We start from the raw sequence: 17,534 nt of genomic DNA on the forward strand, positions 1-17,534 counted from the left end.
TTTCACACAGCAAAAAGGCAGAGAAAAATCAAACCTCAAAAAGGAAAAAGAAAAGGAAAAAACTGGCCAGAGGATTCGGGGGCAGGTTTAGAACCTGAAGCTACTTCTAAAATTCCTTTTTTGAAGCGGACTAGATTTCAAGCTGGCAGCATCCCTGTGAGGAGCAGAAATTCCATGTCCGCTGCAAGAGGCACTCCAAAGGTGCACGGGAACACACAATCAGGCACTAGCAAGCCTGCACGGATGTAGCACGGGGCAGCACTGCACAATTCTTTGCGGTGGCACAAGCAGACCTGGACACCCTCGTGGCTGTACCTCAGCCTGCTCCCCACAGGCACTATGCGTAAAGATCAGCTACGTCACCTTTGACTATATCCCTCACTGGTCTCGCACAGTGAGGTTATTCTGTAGCCACTTTTGCCCCAGGACCTCCGCGCTTCACTGTGTCTTTGTAAGAGGAAGGGCAGATTTCGGTTTGGAGTGAGACCTTGGGTTTTATCCCCAACTCTGCTGGCCTACTGTGCAACCTTAAGCAAATCCATTAACATGCCTCCCCCCCCCCGGACCTCAGTTTCCCCTCTTTTTCAATGGGGACAACACTGAACTCACAGGGGGAGCTGCGAGGCTAAATTAACTGATCTTGGCAAAAAGTGCTTTGAGATCATTTTGAAGATCAGGGCAGGAAGAGGCATGGAGTGAGGAGGAAGTGGCTTGCTCCAGGTCACACAGCAGGTCAGCGCCAGAGTCCAGAGAGGAATCCATGAGTGCCAGCTACCTGTCCTGCCCCGATCTAACCACTAGGTAATGCTGCCTGCCCAGAATTCTCTCTCTCTCTCCAAACTCGCAGAATTATTTTCCCAACAGCTCTCTAGAAGTTAAGCATGAGACAGAGAGGAAAAAGCAGACACACAAAAAGGAGAGAAGCTGAGCGAAGGCAATGCCGCAGCGTGATGGCTGAGCTGATCGGAAGCCCAGTTGCCAAAGGAGACCATGCTGCTGTAGCCAGCAATAGAGGACTCCAAGATACCCATTTTTAACTGCACGAGCCAGACAAGGAGAGCTTTGTTCGCGGGATAGATGCGGGGACAGCCCCTGGTTTTATGAGGCTTTGGGAACCCTGTAAAAGTCTGCATGGGCTTATTAAGCTGGCAAATTACTTGAACAAGAAGAATACGGCTCGTGCCAACGCCAGACCGTGTGTCCAAAGGGCACCGAGCCAGGCTGATCCGGGGGAGACGGGACAAACCCCTGCCACTTGGAGACGGGGACGCCCGTGACGTGCGGGCACACGCACGCCGAGGGAGGCAAGGAGGGGCGGATGGAATGCAGGAGCCAGGCCCACCCCGAACAGGCTCTCAGGGGGCAATTTAATTCACTCCCTGCTGACTCTCTCACTTTGTTGTGCTCTGAAGCACGAAATTACAAGATTTACAGGAAAAAATGGCATGGCCTTCCAATCTCGCACAGGGGCCTCCCCATGACAGCCCTGCAGCTCGCCCAGAGAAGCAACCCCCTTCTCTCCTACCCCCCTGCCCCCGCCAGATGGCCAGGAAAACCAGCAGAAGAGTTACAGAGATATCTGCCAGGCGTGGGGGTCGGGGGAGAGATTTCCATTCCAACCACCTGCTGCTAAGACGGCTGGTACCAGTTTTGTTTTGGTGCGAGCATTTTTCAATCAGACAGCCAGCGGCACGCAGGCACGACCAGGAGGCTGGGGTACGGCATCTCCCAACTCTGCTGGGTGGTGGAGACCGGCGTCACACTGTTAGTGCACTCACCCGATGTCTCAGAGTCACTGAGCTGGTCACGCGACACAGGGACGGCCAGGCTGCACCAGACCCGGGGTCCATCTACTCCATCATGCTGTCTCCACCAGCCCCAGCTGCTTCAGTGCAAGGTGCCCTGCAGTGACTGGATCTGCCACCAAGGAAAGTTTCATTCTAACCCCGCAGACTTGACTGACTCTAGCAACTTGTACTCCAAGCTCCCCCTCCTACCTCGGTGACGAGAGCCATGCCCACAGGGCCCACTTGTGTGTGATTTAAGTCACCACAAAGCCAGGGCTGAGGCTGGTGGGTTAGAATTGAATGGGAGATGACTGGCACTGGCTGGCAAAACCCAAGGGCTGTCTCTGAGACAGCCATCCAGGAGGATGGGGACCCACGGCATAAGCCTTTCATCCTTCGCAGGGGCTTAGCCTTCAGGTCAGCTACTCCATCACCACGGGGAAAATGGGCATTGAGGCAACATCCACTACGGAGGAGAGGCTGCTGAGATCTTGAACACCTGCTGGCGAGAACTGAGATGCATTGGCTTAGCTGCATGGGCAAAAACCAGCACTTTACTCCTACTTACCAGTTGTGGGGGTGAGGGTAATAGCACGATCAGAGAGGGAACATCATTCATTTTCATCTTGATCCCCAGGTGACCCATTTTGCCAGTGTATGAAAGGTTCAGAGACCAGCCCAATCCATAATCCTGGTTCTCAACACCCCAGAACCTTGCGGGAGCAGAACGGTGCAGCTCTGGCCCATCTCTAACAAACTCAGTGGGAGACACTTGCCAAGCAAAGAAAGCGGGTCGTCATGGGATATTCACTGCCACCCAGAGATGACTGTAGTCCATTGCTGTCTTTCCTCAGGAAACAATGAAGCCACGCTTACAAAAGTCTTGCTTGATTTATGACGGGCGCTTTCTTTACCAGATTCCAACCTGGGGCTCCCACCAGGGCCAGAACCACCTTGAGACGGGAGTAGAGATGAAAGACAAGGTTTTTTTTGGACAGGTCACCTGCACTTGCTAACCTCTTTCAACAGGCCAGAAGATTAGCTTCAAAAAGCAACACTTGAAGTTACTAGTATGGAACCACCTCTTAAAGCTAGAAAGCATGGAGTCCAAATTACCCATAATTCTTTGCTATTTAATTTTGAGAACATGTGAAAAAGAAAAAAAGGTCCCCACTTAGAAGAGAATTTGCCTTCACCTCCTGCTAATGATCTATGAAATGGGAAGGGGGGAGGGGGAGTTAAATTGTACCCTGCTCCACAGTGCTATTCAAAGAGTCATTAGCGCGATAGCCACAATTAGGAACAAATAGTTTGTGTCCAATTTGTCTCCTGGATGATTGTCTTTGATCAGTAAATTAGCCCATTTTAAAAAGAAGTTTGTAAGATTTAAGACACTCACATCAACAGCTGACACCGCCTGGCTTCCTCATTTACAAGACCAGTGGCAGCAACCTGTTACTGAGCAGAGGGAATGCAAATGTTGAGGTGGCGGAAGGGGAAGAGACCTGACCTATGTAGTGGTTTTGTGCTGATTTAACTATATCTGTGAGGAGCGTTTACCCAACAGAGCTAAGGTCAGGAATACCCCTAGTGGGGATGCAGCTGTACCAGTATACTGGTACAGTTTGTACAACTTAAGCACCTTTGCACTGGTATAACGGTGTCCACATTAGAGGATCACACCACTTAACGACACCAGATTCTGAACAGATATAGTAAAAAGTAGTATCAAAAAGCCCCTTGCATGTATACAAGCCCTTAGTTCCTTGGGGAAAAAAAGAGGTTTCCCCGATTTCTAAATTCCCATCTAGATCCAAATACAAAACTGCCCCAAAGCCCAGGGCTTTCTGAATCGGGGTGTCTGGATTTCTTTGTATACGCTTCATACTTGATTTTCTTTGCAGCTAGGCTGTACAACTCCAGAGCAACAAGAACTACTAGGAAAGAAAAAAAAAAAAGAGAGTCTCAGATTAATCCCGGGTGTGGCGAACACAACGTTCAGACAACAGAAGCGTTATGCTAGTATCAGATCCCAAGAAGAAATAAGAGATTCTGCTGTAGCGAAGAATTTCCCACCAGGACGCACTGGAAAAATTGAACCACCACAGCTCTATTGGCTAATGAGTCTGCAGAGGCTGTTCTCTTTTCACCTGAGAGCCTGATTCCTTTGAGTTCATGCTATGGTTGAAATAAATACTACATGCTGTATTCCCCCCTCTAATTTCAGAAGAAAGCGGGTCATCACAAGTCTGTGTGTGGGGATCCCAGAGCGGGAACAGTCTACTATCCAGCTTTCCACCCAAGACACATGGCATTTAATTCTTCCCTGGAATAATGCACCTTCTTTAGGCCAGGTTTCATATCTATTGGCGAGCAAGCCAAGGAGCAAATGAACCTGGTGATGAGGTTGTCCTCCTGTATGAGATGGATCTGGTGCATCTCATCCCTCGTTCCTAGAAGTCCTATTTCGATCTCAATCACAAAAAACCACCACCAGTTAGAACTCCATGGCCTCCATGTTGGCAGTCCCAGGAGAGACTAAAAATTGAACGGGCCCTAGAGACTGAGCTTCCATACGGTCTCCAATGGGCGTCAAATCTGTGCCTTTCGTCAGCCCTTATGGCAAGTCGATTTGCTGAACAACCTTCTTGCCTAGCGGTTAGAGCAGCAGCCTGCCACTCAGGAAACCTGGGTTCCACTCCTGCCGCTGGCTTGCCGGGGACCCTGGGTAAGTCACTCCCCCTCCCTGAGCTGCACTTTTGTGCCTCGGTTTCCCCCAAGCTGTAAAACAGGGATAATGATGCCGACCACCTTTGTACAGCGCTGAGAACTAGAGAGCTCAACTAAATTGCTATGCAAGAGCCAGGCATTATTACTACTGCTGGGGAGAGCTGGGTCACTGCAGGACCAATGAATGGAGAAGCCCCAGAACTAACCAGCATGGAAACGCAAGAGAAGCGCATCCAAGTCAGGACTGGATTAGATGGGATGGCATGATCACTTAGAGGGGAGACCAGGAATGGAAGCCAAGGCGTTTTCAGTAGAGGCTCTCTCCTTAAAGCTCTCTCCATTCTTCTTTGGGCTCTTCAGAACTTGATAACCTTCAAGGCCCAGCATTAAGGATGGATGCAGGCGGTTAAATGAATTTCTGAATTGGGAGAGGGAGGACCTTACCAGCCAGCTAAGGTAGCCACAGGGCTAACAGCGGTGCTTAAGCATTCAAATGCTAAGGTGGTAGAAACTGGTACATACAGAATCCAGATGGACAGTACTTTGGATACTCCAAAAAGGACAAGCCTATGGTTTCAGAAGTGACTTATGATCGGGGATGCCCAACTAGAGACCCCCCACAAAAGGGGCATGATTTTCAGAGGGGTGAATCTCAAGTCGGGGTTCCAAAATCACTGGGTCACTTTGGAAAAATCTTTGCAGAATAAAAGCGTAAAAGTATTCGGGCCAAGTCTTAACAAAAAACCCCACATTTTTAATTAACAGTTGTCACCCAGACAGTACAGCAGGAGAGACCATAAGACCAAGTGCCCTCTGCTGCAGCAGGAGGGTGTGGATTTCCATACAGCAGGGGGGTAAAACACTGGCTGAAACTAACCAAAGGGAATTCCCTCCTGGATGGGATCAAAGCTTTGAATGGGGCCTTAACCTCCAATGATTAAAAAAAAAAAACCCACCACAGAAATTATATTAATAGAGCCGGGTGGGGGGAAAGAGGGGACTATACAAATGATACTACACCTTCTCCTTTCCCCCCCCAGTCTCCTTTTACCCCAAAAGAGCTTTTTGGGAATAACAAAAGATTATAAATTATTTTTACACTACCCTCATAAAAATGACATCGTCACATTCCAGAATTAGAACTATTAAAATAATACACACACAGATATTTTTAGATGGATATTAACAGTAAATGATGCCATATTGAAATCCACTCCCTCACTCCACTTCCTCCATCCCCATTCTCATATAATCAGAACCAAATGGCTCCAAAGAGATCCAAATTAATAAAAACGACAGAATTCTTTACAAAAGGGAAAAATCTTTTTCAACTCTCTCTCGGCCCCAGATGTTCTCCCCTTTGCCACACACACACCCTAACGCTTCTGGACTTCGATCCTCCTTGGCTAAAGGGGTTAAATCCATTTTCACTAATGAAGAACACAAGGAACAAGTCTGACCATTGCTCCCAACAATTCACTTCTCCCCGCGCTTTGGGGGGGGGGGGGAGGGAACAACATTTATGCTCAGTCATATATGAAATATAAATCAGGCAACCTAATAGAGAGATGAGTTTCACTTAAGTGCTCTCATCTCATTTTTATCTGAAATACCCTAATAATAGCATATGACATAATACATTTGAAATGCGACCACATGCTTTTATAGCACAGTGTCATCCACACCAGAGTCTCCCCACCACCACCTCCATTCCCTTTTAAATATGAAAAACGGCTGATATGGTTATAAGTTTGGTATCTTGCTTTTAATACCTTAACATTTATTTTACATCTGCCTGCAATAAATAGTATTTTTATTTTCATTTAAAAAAAAAAAAGCACAGAACAAATATTACAGCAGACGGATGGGATGGCTTTTCCAGATGGGCCCTTTCTATATAATTGCAATTTGGAAAGTGTGCTACCAGGAGGCCTCAGGCTGACAGGTTCGGAGACAAAGAGAGGAGCAGAAGGGGGTGCTGATTTTGGGGATGGAGGCAAGCATTGTGCAGTCTGAAGCTGGGGTTTTCCAAAGGAGCATAAGGAGAGTTAGGTGCTCAAGTCCCAGTGAAACTCATTAGGATTTAGGAGATTTCCATGGGCGTCAGGCACCTGACTGCACTGAAAATCCAAGCCTTCAATCTGGACTAAGAGGGTTCACGGTCTCGAACCTCCTGTATGGGTTCCCACGCGAGTGAGCTCTAGTTGCTGGTTGGGAAGTTGATCTTCCAGGATGTGCTGCCAGCTGGTTTGGTTTTGGTGTAGAGGGCTGCCTTTAAAAGTCATTTTTGAAAACCCCCATGGGTTAATTAAAAAGGCAGGTTTTCTGGTTGTTTGTCCAAGACAAAACCCTCCCTTGTTATTAACCCACCTCCCTTCTTGTGCCCCACCTCCATCCCATCATTTCCCCATCCCTGCTGAGATCTCCTCCTCCTCCTGCTTCCCATCCAGACACCTCCTAATCCTTCCCTGCCTCCCTCCACCTCCTCCTCCCTGTTTTGAACCTCCCTCCCCTTCTCCTTCCACCTACCCCCTCTTCTCCCTTTCTGGCTCACTGCCTCCCTCCTTCTTACTCCCCTTCCCCTTCCCCCTCTCCCAGCTGCCTGAAGTTGGAAGGTTCCCTTGTCTGGTGCGAGTCACACACACAAAAGAAGTGCCTACCATGCCGAGCGACCCAACGATGGCAGCAACGCCCTCCTCCCTTAAAGCCCTGCAACAAAGGGACTTCAAGGAGACCAAGTCTTCCCTAACTCCTCGAGGGCAACGTCAGAGTGCTGGCAACTTGGAGACGAAGGTTCTAGGCACCCCACCCCCCCGACTCCCTGCCCGGGGGGACATTGTCCCTCCCGAGCCCTGCTATGCGTGGATAGCCATGGCCGCAGACATTCCCCGCCTGCTTCTTGGCCAAGTCCTGCTTTGGGCCCCAGGTCTTGGAGGAGCTGGACTTGCCTGTCTGGGGCAAGCAGGCTGAAGCCACAGTGAGGCTCCCCATTGGGGGGCTAGATACAATCGTGACCCCAGAGGTGCCTAAATATACTAGACATCATAGGGCCGAGCAGCTCCATCGACCATCCTCAAGTGGTGCCTAAAGGCACATCTGGCCCCCTCCTCCGGAAGCATCATTCCACTTACTCATGAGTTTGATATCTCCTGTGGAATGGCGAAGGAGAGCATGGAGAGGGGAAGCAGGGAAGGCCCCCCCCAATGGTGGAGCTGGCCCCCTTAGTCTCCATTTGTCCCAGAGAATCCCCCTCTAAGCCAGTGCCAGAGCCCCAAAAAACTCCTGCACAGACAATTGCAACTGAATGCTGGCTCATTGATGGGAGACACGAGACAGCAGGAGGCTGCATGAAATGTCTCTCCATCCAGACCCAGCTGGGAAGCAGAAGTTTAAGCCTGTGACATTGGAATAGGTTTACTTCCTAAGGCTGCTTCTGGAGATGAAATGCACTTCCTGCCCATTGGCCTGCATTCCCCACTGGCTACAGGGCAAGGTCAACTGGGTTAGGCAAGAGGAAGAGAGAAGAGCTAAACTTTATAGGAAGCAAGACACATGGAAAAACATAACATGGATCCCTTACATTCCACTAACACCTTCTCTCCTGAGGGATTCAAAAACACCCCCCAAAAAACCCCTCAATCTTTCCAGATACATTTTACATTAGATACACACACCAATCACCGGAATGCAGCCACTTCTCGAGTGAGGGCTGGCAACACTTTCGACACATAACTGGTTTTGATAGGAAGATTATACCCTAAGTAGCTCAAACTGCAGAGAGAGGTGAGGGAAATTGCAGGAGGCAGAATGGAGCGAACCAAGATTGGAACAAGTCTGGCCAAAGTACGAGAGCCACTTTTTTGGGGGGAAATGCTAGGATGATCACTTTTATGACTCACCTCTGAAGACCCAACCTGGCCTCCTGGCTCACACAGCACAGGGGGCTTAGCCCCCATTTTAATAGGAGATCTCTGGATCCAAGATTATCAGAAGACATTTGGGGTTCTTCACCTTTTATGTACTCAAGTGGAAATAACCTTCAAGGGGCCTGATTTCCAGAGGGTGGGTCCAGCACTTTCCAGAAGCCAGGTCAAATTTAAGGCACATCCATTTGGGCACCGGGCACAGTGAGATGTCCAGAATCACTAGATCAAAATCTTGGCCAGAAGCCTTTAGGTGTGGGAAGAGCTAGGTGTCAGCCCAGTCCCACCACAAGCCTACGATCAGTATCCGCATTCAGAGAGGGACAGGAGCTCCCCCTGAGATTCATAGAGCCAGCCACACAAGATTTAAGACAACGACATGGAGCATGAAGGAACGCAGGGGAGGCCAAAGGAGTTGCTCGGGTTCAGACCAGACCCATCCTGCACCAGGCTTTTCAACCCGTTGGGGTCACCATTTCCCAGGCAGTCACTTGACCAAGTGCCTGGGATGAAAGCGGGAGTGGGCGTCTCTGTGAGGTTCATCTCCTCCTCTGCTGCCTGCAGGGTTCCTGCCCCCGTGAAGCCAGTGGCAGTCAATGGGCAGCAGGGATGCCGTGCGGACCTGTTGCTGTGGTATCTGGCACATCCCCCTCCCCAAAATCACTCATCCTGCTACGGGTGATTCTTCTCCACTCACCACCTTAGTCCCCAGTTTCCATCCCGACCTTCCCCCCTGAGGGCCATGGAAAGGAAGAAGTTCCACCAGTCCTCCCAGCTTCCCCACCTGACTGGGTGCCTTGTTGGGTGGGAGCAGGGCGGGGACTAGCCCCCCGAGTTAAAAACTCATTAATGTGCAAAGAGCCGGGTCCTTTTGAATCCCGTTACAGGATGTTAGCACGCTGGAGGTCTCTTGACGTTCCCACAGCAACCACTGTGGGAGTTCCCAGATGCTAGGCAACCCTCCCATGACCCCGGCTGGCCTTTCCCCTCCAGCGACCCCTGCCACAATGTAAGCGCGCGCTATTGAATCCCAGGATGCTTTTCAACTGGGCCCCACCATTGAAATCCAGGGATTTAGGCCTAACGGCATCACCTTGCTTGGGGGATGGGGAGGGGAAAGATCCCTCCCTCCCCTCCACCCTGTTCAGAAAGGGCCTGCGGAAGCCAGGGAGGAAGCTGTTTCTAACGCTCCAGTCTGAGAAGGCTGGGGGCTGTTGTCTGGGGGCCTGATTTCCATCCCCGTTACCCCAGTGTAAATCCAGAGTGAACCCACTGACGGCAATGGATTTACTCTGCGTTTACCCAGCAGGGGCTAATCAAGATCAGAACGCAGCCCTCGGACATCGACCCAGACTCCAAGGGCTAGATTTGGATCTTGGTTAGGCCTGTTAGGTTAACACAGATATTACGCTGCTCAAGACCCGGGACAGCGTGACAGGTACTGAAACTGGCACTAGATCCCAGAGCAAAATGACATTCAGATGGTCTCTAAAACCATTGGCACCTGGGTTGAAGCTGCAGAGTATGTGCACGTGCAAATTGGGCGTGCGCGTGCAAATTGGGCATCATTGCACACGCCGTCCCTCTTCGCACGGTGTGTGCCCATTTTGCACAACCAAGTGTGCAATCTGCGTGGCTAGTGGGTTCAGCTCAAGCACCACCCGTGTATAAAAAAAATAAGAACATCCACGGTTCAGTTAGACCATACACAAGGATGGAAGGGCTGTGTTAATCCTCATGTGTCAGGGAATAAACCAACCATTAACTGCCTGAGGTCAGGAAGAGAGGCTTTGCCTATGGGCAGGTTATTCCTTAACTGTCCATGATGGGGTTTTCTTGTACCTTCCTCTGAAGCAGCTCAAGTTAGCCGCTGCCAGAGAACGGGCACAAAACTAGACTGACCCCTGGTCTGACCCTGCGTGGCAAAACCTAGGTTTGAAAGAAACAAGAACATGGAATAGTGGTTGCAGCATGGGGCTGGAGGGGTGGGGGAAAAGAATCAGTCACAGATAAAGCTCCACAGGAGATATTACAACTGGTGGCAAGGAAGCCAAGCCATCGGTCTCCACCTGCACACATTGGGAAGGTGGCGCTGTGCACTCAAGTTAGTCAAGCCCAATAGGACGCCCAAGCTGGTGGGACACACGTGTCATGTCACACTGGGCTGTCTGCAGAGACTGACCTGCACAGAGTGTGGTGCAAGGACTCTCGTGGGCCCCCAAATGGTTTTGGCACCTTCCCAGGCCCCAAAGGGTGTGCCCATCGGGACACGGGGTTCACCCCACCAAGCAAAGGCCCGTGCTGGAAATAACTGGACAGGTGGGGTCTCTAGCAGGACCAAGGATAGGAGCTGCCCCTTTTATGGGAATGGCTGTTTCAGTTCTTTAGGGAGGCATTCAGGCTGAGGACCCTGTCCAGCTTGGGCAAGTCCAATCTGCTGGCTTCTTACCCTGTCATGGCAGTTTCAATCGGAACAGCTCTTCTTCCCTTCCCCTCTTAAACCACAGCGTATAGCACTGCACTTACAACATGGTAACTTGGGCCAAGAGCTCTGGTGAGAACAGGGCGATCACCTCCTGAGTGGGATCCCTCTGTAGCCCTTTGGGAAGCGTCTGCAATCTGCAAAGGGTTAAGAAAGTCCCGAGAACGACAGACTAGTTTCCTAGCACAAAACTCGGGCAGGTAGCTCTCAAGATGTCCCCCGGCCTGGACCAACCCCCTTTCCTGCACTCAAATTCGGCAACCCCTCCCGGGACCAAGCGCCGGCTGCAGGTCGTGCAGCCACCTCACTCCTTTCATCTCTGTTTAAACAAGCTCTTCAGCTCTGCCCGTTGCGTGGAAACAGACACTCCGTCTTGTTCAAAAATGACGTGCACGCTCTCTCCAGCGCTGTTTGTTTCAGTCTAAACTCCTGTCAGATGCCTGACTTCTGACTCTCTCTGTTTATCTCTCTCTCCTTCTGTCACCTCATTACTCCACAGCCCAGCTCACGTTTCCCGGCCTTGTTTACTCTGAGCTCAGGAGACGGGCACTTGCTCAGCGCGGGAAGAGAGCGCGCGATATACCGGTGGCAACCGGAACGAACGCAACAAAAAGCTCAGGCCGGGGCCCGGTCCAAAATCCAGACCCACAGGCAGCCCAATTCTGGGGCTTGAACCCACCTCAGCAAAAGAGGAACTTCCACCCAGGATCCTCCCCGTGACCTCTCTCACCCCCCACGATCAGTCAGAAAGCCACACACCTTCCGGAGAGACAAAGAGGTACAGTCTCGTAGTGCGAGCACCGCACAAGAAGCCAGGAATTCCCCAGTTTTCGTCCCAGTTCTGACTTCTCTTCCTGCTGTGTGCAAGTCATTTCACCTCTATAAATGGAACAACCCCTTCCCTCCCTTCCAGAGGTTTATTTACGCCAGGCTTGCAAAACTAAGTGTTAATAAGGAACGCACATTGTGTTAGGCTGGGGACAATTTTGTCAGAACTCTCCAAGCATTTAAACCCTAGATGATTATGTGTTTGCAACCCCCTTTTGGGGATGGCATCAATCCAATGATTTCCTCCCCATAGACCTCAATGGCCCATAAACGATTTTTCTAAACTCTCCGTGGAATTCGCATAGTTAAAAAAAACAAAACCGAGACATTTCAGGAACTTCAGCACAAGCAGGGACATGAGAACCAGCAGACAGGAACAGCCCAGTGGTCCAGTATCCTGCTTTCGACAGGGGTAAATGCCAGATGTGTCTGAGGAAAGTAGAAAACCTTCATAAAGCACCTAATTGTGCAAAACTCTATATATGGGGACATTTAATCCTGACCCCAGCTGGTGCTCAGCTTGTTCCCTGAAGCACAAAGATTGATGGGCCTTAAGAATGTCTATTCAAGCTACTGTCACTGCAGATGTCATTCATGTTTGGAAGCTCACCAAGTAAAACCTTGTGCCAGAGAGTTCCACAGGGTAATTACATGCAGCATCAAAACATCATCATCCCGCTTTCCCTTGTTCCTGGGTTATATAAGGAGGAGCGGGGGGAATAGTTTGTGACTCCAAGCACATCCCCTATTGCCTCATCGCTCCCGACTAGCGACCCAGATGGGCGGTGGTGCCTGCAGGGCTGGGATACGAACACCATTGGAATGTCAGGATGGAGAGAATTTGCTAAGGCCAAGAAACCACAGCATCAGGGATAGGATTTAGGCTGACGAGGGCTAAAGGGATGGGTAGATTCTCCACCTCAGCCCACCAGCCAGTTCTAAAGGAGCACTTTGTAATGCATTCAGTGATTCAGTGACCAGATGACCACAACGGCTGGAAAAGGTTCAAAGAGAATTTTTAATCCACATCCCCAAATCTTCTCTCCGCTACACGGGTTGCTCTTCCCACCGCTGTGTCTGACAAAGATCTGAATTACCCTCCATTAGCACAGCGTCACTACGGGGTGTCTTGATCATGGCATTCTTGATCTGGGGGTCGAGACCATCCCACCCAGCCCACATTGCTAGGCACAAAGGGTGCCTGGGATGGGAACGGGGGCCCAGGTATGGAAAAGGTTAAGAATCACCCATCTAGATACTTTGACCTAGTCAGAGACCATGTCTGGTCTAGTGGATCGCAGGTTCTGTTCCCAGCTCTGGAAGGGGAGGGCTGCCATGAGTGCTGGCTTCCATTCCCCAGTTCTCAGAGGGAAGGGCAGGCTAGTGACTAGAGAACTGGATTAGGCCTCCTTGCCACTGACTCATCACATGACCTTGGCCCAGTCACTTGCCCTCTTTCCCCTACCCCACACATGAAACAGGGATACCACCAGCACTTCCCTGCCTCCATGGGTGCGGTGCTGCAAGCCTTGCGTTCACTAACCTTTCTGACATGCTTTATGAGCCTCTGGTGCTAACACACAGCTCTCTCTGCCTGACCCCCAGCAGCCTGCATGCAGCACCCGGGGACGTGTGAAGGGAAGCGAGCGATCCGGTGCATGCGAGGGGGCGAATGAGCATTCACTGGGGGGGGCAGCAGCGGACAGCAGGTGCGATAGGAATGCCAGGCACTAATGGGAATTAAACAGCCTTTACCCGGTCCCCAGCCAAAGACACCGGGGCTCTGGCAGAGTCACTTGTGCTTTCCGAGCACACAGCCCGCCATCCCCTTTGCCTTGTCCCAGCTGTGACTGAACAAACGGCTCCTATTTACCATAGCGAGGCGAGTCTGAAGCACACGCTGCCACTAAGTGAATTTCAGCGCCCTCTCTGCAGGGCACTGCGACGGCAACCGCACCCCCCCTTCCCCGTTGGGGAGGGGAGAGGACGAGCAGCATCTCGTTCGGCGGGGTGACTCGGAGAAGCATTACATGCATGATTACCCTTCAGATCAGGGGAACAGTGGCTTAACTGCGTGAGAAACGGCTGTTATTCAGGTAATGGATTTACAGCGCTCGCTACTGAAGTATCAGACACAGCAATTTTGTACAGCTTTCACGCTGGAATTTATGGCTCAGGGAGGCGATCTCCACACGAGGCTGGGATCATTGCCTTATTTAGTATCCAAGGAGGAAAATTTATGTTTTCTCAGAAGTTTGTTTTGAAAAGGTAACCTGCAGGCATGCATGCAATCCTCCCCGCCCCCCCCAGCCTAAACTACACATGCGCCCCCCACGCCACCCCTAGTTGCACTCAAGCACAGTGAGCGAGAGTTGTGTGCGCGTGCACACACACACACACACACACACACACACAAACTACACAAGCATGGCTGCACGTATGCACACATACTTGGCAGGCATGTGCATAGCTCGGTGTGCATGTATCCCTCAAGTTACATGTTTGTGCATACATGCAGAGATCAAGCTATATGTGCACCAATGCACCCCAGAACTCGGCATGGGCAAAAGGGCCTATGTACACGAGCACAGAGATGCACCCAGAAATACATGCATGCACACACAGGTTGAGACGTATGCACACATAAGCTGACTGGCACACCAAGCCCAAGACTCATGCACACAAATGCATTTGCAGAAAGACATCTGTGCAACTACAGGTGTGCTCCGAGACAGATTCACACAGGCAGGCCTACGCACACTCACCAGCGCACCCCTCCTTACAGGGCTGCGAGCCCCAAAGCATGGAAGAGAATGAGCAGACCTCAGTAATCTCCGAGAGTAAAGAGGAAAAGCCCACGGAGCAGAGAGAGAAGCAGCTACCTACATTATGCCCAGCGGGTTTTTGCAATCATTTTGAACTCACAGCCCTTTCCCTCCCCTGACATGCCACCACCACGCATTCAGCTTTTGACACCGTCTTACATTTATTCCATATGAAAGGATCCTAGAGCCACACGGACTATAGCAACACAGGGGTCACTCTGCCAGCACTGAAATGCAGCCATCTCTGTAGCAGAGCACATCACCCATTCCAACAGCGCATCGCAACACTAAAGAACAGTCAGAAGCGCAGATCGCCATCTCCAGCTGAAACTGCAGGAGAACTGAGGGAGGTGGGGTGCAATTGGCCATGCCAGAATTTGGCCCGAGCATCGGAGCTAACATCCCAAAACTAAGGTGACGAGCGTACCAGGGGGATCTTCAGGGGCCAGAAGGCGAGGTCCTTGTCTGAACTCCCCATCGACGAGCAGCATTGGCGTCCTTGGAGACTCATGCTCTTGACTGAGAACGAGTGACAAGCTTGGCCCAGAGCAAGGCACGCACGTTGAGGTGAGGTGGGGTTTGCTGGACGGCAGAAGCTTACTGAAGTATTGAGAGCTGCAGCCCCTCCGCACCTGCCTCCTCTTTCGTGCGGCGCCTAGGTCAGGTGGAGCGGATGCAGCTATCGTGTTCTCCACCGCAGACAACGCTTGAGAGGGATCCGATTGAGTACCATCTTTCCTATGAAGGTGCGCTCAAAGAATAGTTACCAATGGTTCGTTCTCCAACTGGGAGGAACCAAGTGGGGTCCCGCAGGGTCAGTCCTGGGCCCGGTACTATTCAATATTTTCATTAGTGACTTGAATAACGGAATGGGGAGCATGTTACAAAATCTGCCGATGCTACCAAGCTGGGAGGGGTTGCAAGCACTTTGGAGGAGAGGATTAGAATTCAAAACCATCTTGACAAATTGGAGAACTCGTTTGAAAATCAACAAGACGAAGTTCAACAAAAGCTAAATGCAAAGTACTTCACTTAGGGAAAAAAAAAATCAAATGCACAACGGGGAGTAACTGGCTAGGTGGTAGCTCTTGTGAAAAGGATCTGGGGCAGATAGTGGCTCATAACTGAAATGAGTCCACGACGTGATGCAGTTGCAAAACAGACTAATATCATCCTGGGGTCTATTAACAGGAGTGCCGTAAGACATGGGAGGTAATTGACTCACTCTACTCTGCAATGGTGAGACCTCAGCTGGAGTCCTGTGTCCAATTCGGAGTGCCAGCATTTAGGAAAGATGTGAACAAATTGGAGACTCAAGAGGAGAATAACAAAGAGGAGAAAAGGTTTAGAAACCCTGGCCTCTGAGGAAAGGTTAAATAAAACTGGGCATGTTTAGTCTTGACAAAAAACAACTGGGGGAGACCCAATAAGAGTTTTCAAATATGTTAAGGGCCATTATGAAGAGGACTGATCAATTGCTCTCCATGTCCATTGAAGGGTCGGGCAAGTAGCATTTTGCTTAATCTGCAGCAAAGGAGACGAAGTTAAAGTTTTTCCTGATATTTAACCTGTAAGGGTAGCGAAGCTCTGGAATAAGCATCCAAGGGAGGTTGTGGACTTCCCATCATTAGAAGTTTGTAAGAACAGGTTGGACAAACACGGGTCAGGAATGGTCCTGCTTCAGCGCAGGGGATTGGACTTGATGACCACTCGAGGTCCCTTCTAGCTCGACATTTCTAGGATTTCCAGTGCAGGTCTCCAGATGTCCCAAAAGCCCAAAGACTGGGGTATGCAAAAAAACCCAAAACCAAAAAAAAAAAAACCCCAGGACAAAGGGAAAAGAGAGCAAGAGAGAGAGAGAGAGAAGAAAGAGGCTCTTTCCTACCTGCTGCTGCTGAAAATGCAGGAGTTCCACCGGGCTCATTTCCCCATTGGTTTCCCCGCCGCCTCCTTCCCTTCCTCCTCCTCCACCGCCGCCACCGCCTCCTCCATCTGTCTGGTTGGTGAGGCTGCTGACCCCGTTCTGGCTGGAGGGAGTGGAGCGTATTGTCTCCGAGGCAGATTCAACCATCATGACTTGCTCGCAGGACCTGGGTGAGCAATGAGAAGCAGCAGCGTCCCTGAGCAGAGCGTTACTGGGGGTGCTGGATGGGGTTACCCCCGGGCTACGAGGGCCTGTGGGGAGAGCAGCCCCCCAATGCATGTTGCCTGTACTTGCTACCCTGGCCTCACCAGGGCAGGGTTCCCTTTCCCTCCTTGCATCTGCCCTTTCTACAGCCCCCAGTATCGGCACACGAGGCAGCTGGTTAGCAGGAGTTGTAGGACCATTTCCCTTGAGCAGTGAGCTCAAGGCGGGGCCACGCACCATTTCCTCCTCCAACACCCCACCATCCTGCCTGTCAAGATCCACCTGGGGCATCATCTCACCACGACCCACCTCCACGTCCAGCCACTCAGGTCTTCCCCACCCCACCAGGGCTCTCCTCACCCCGGCTCCACCTCCATTCCCACCACTGACTTGGAGAAGTACCCTTCTTTCCTCCTCTGAACCCCTCCCTAAAGCCCACTCCCCACCGCCCCCCAGTGAGCCGTCGCTCCAGATGCCTGGCTGGTGGGTCGTGCTCACATGCTCAGGGTCTGACTGATCACCAGATCTGGGACTGGGAAGGTCAGACTAGCAGGGACCTTGGGGTGTTTTTGCCTCTTCTCCAATGTGGGGAATGGTTCGCCTGCTGGGATCACCTACTCATTCCCTTCCATTGCAGGGGCCTGGGGCATTGGGGGCACCCTGGCCTCTCCTGTGCTCTGACAGAGGCACGCAGTCTAGTTAGACTAACACATTTCAGTCCTCAGGCACCTAGAGTCTTTGGGATCAGTAGGGGCCATGGGAGTGAAATTTGGTGTTCCGTGGTACAGAGCAGGTCAGACTAGGTAATCTGGTGGCCCCTTTCTAGTCTTC

General features: G+C 51.0%; 1 protein-coding gene across 5 annotated transcripts in view; it reads right to left on the reverse strand.

Annotated features, from left to right (window-relative positions):
* The window catches only part of FOXP4 (forkhead box P4), a 138,430-nt gene that overhangs the window by 78,307 nt on the left and 42,589 nt on the right, over window positions 1–17,534 (reverse strand). For 4 of the 5 annotated variants that reach the window (XM_037884875.2, XM_037884871.2, XM_037884874.2 and 1 more), the window contains exon 2: window positions 16,461–16,665. The exons of the other annotated variant lie outside the window; for it this stretch is intronic. In XM_037884875.2, the coding sequence (XP_037740803.1) occupies window positions 16,461–16,649 (189 nt within the window). In that variant the 5' untranslated portion in view covers window positions 16,650–16,665. The remainder of the gene's footprint in view (window positions 1–16,460; window positions 16,666–17,534) is intronic. 5 annotated transcript variants of the gene reach the window in all.

This window comes from Chelonia mydas, chromosome 21 (genome assembly GCF_015237465.2).
Source record: "Chelonia mydas isolate rCheMyd1 chromosome 21, rCheMyd1.pri.v2, whole genome shotgun sequence".
Taxonomy (NCBI): domain Eukaryota; kingdom Metazoa; phylum Chordata; order Testudines; family Cheloniidae; genus Chelonia; species Chelonia mydas.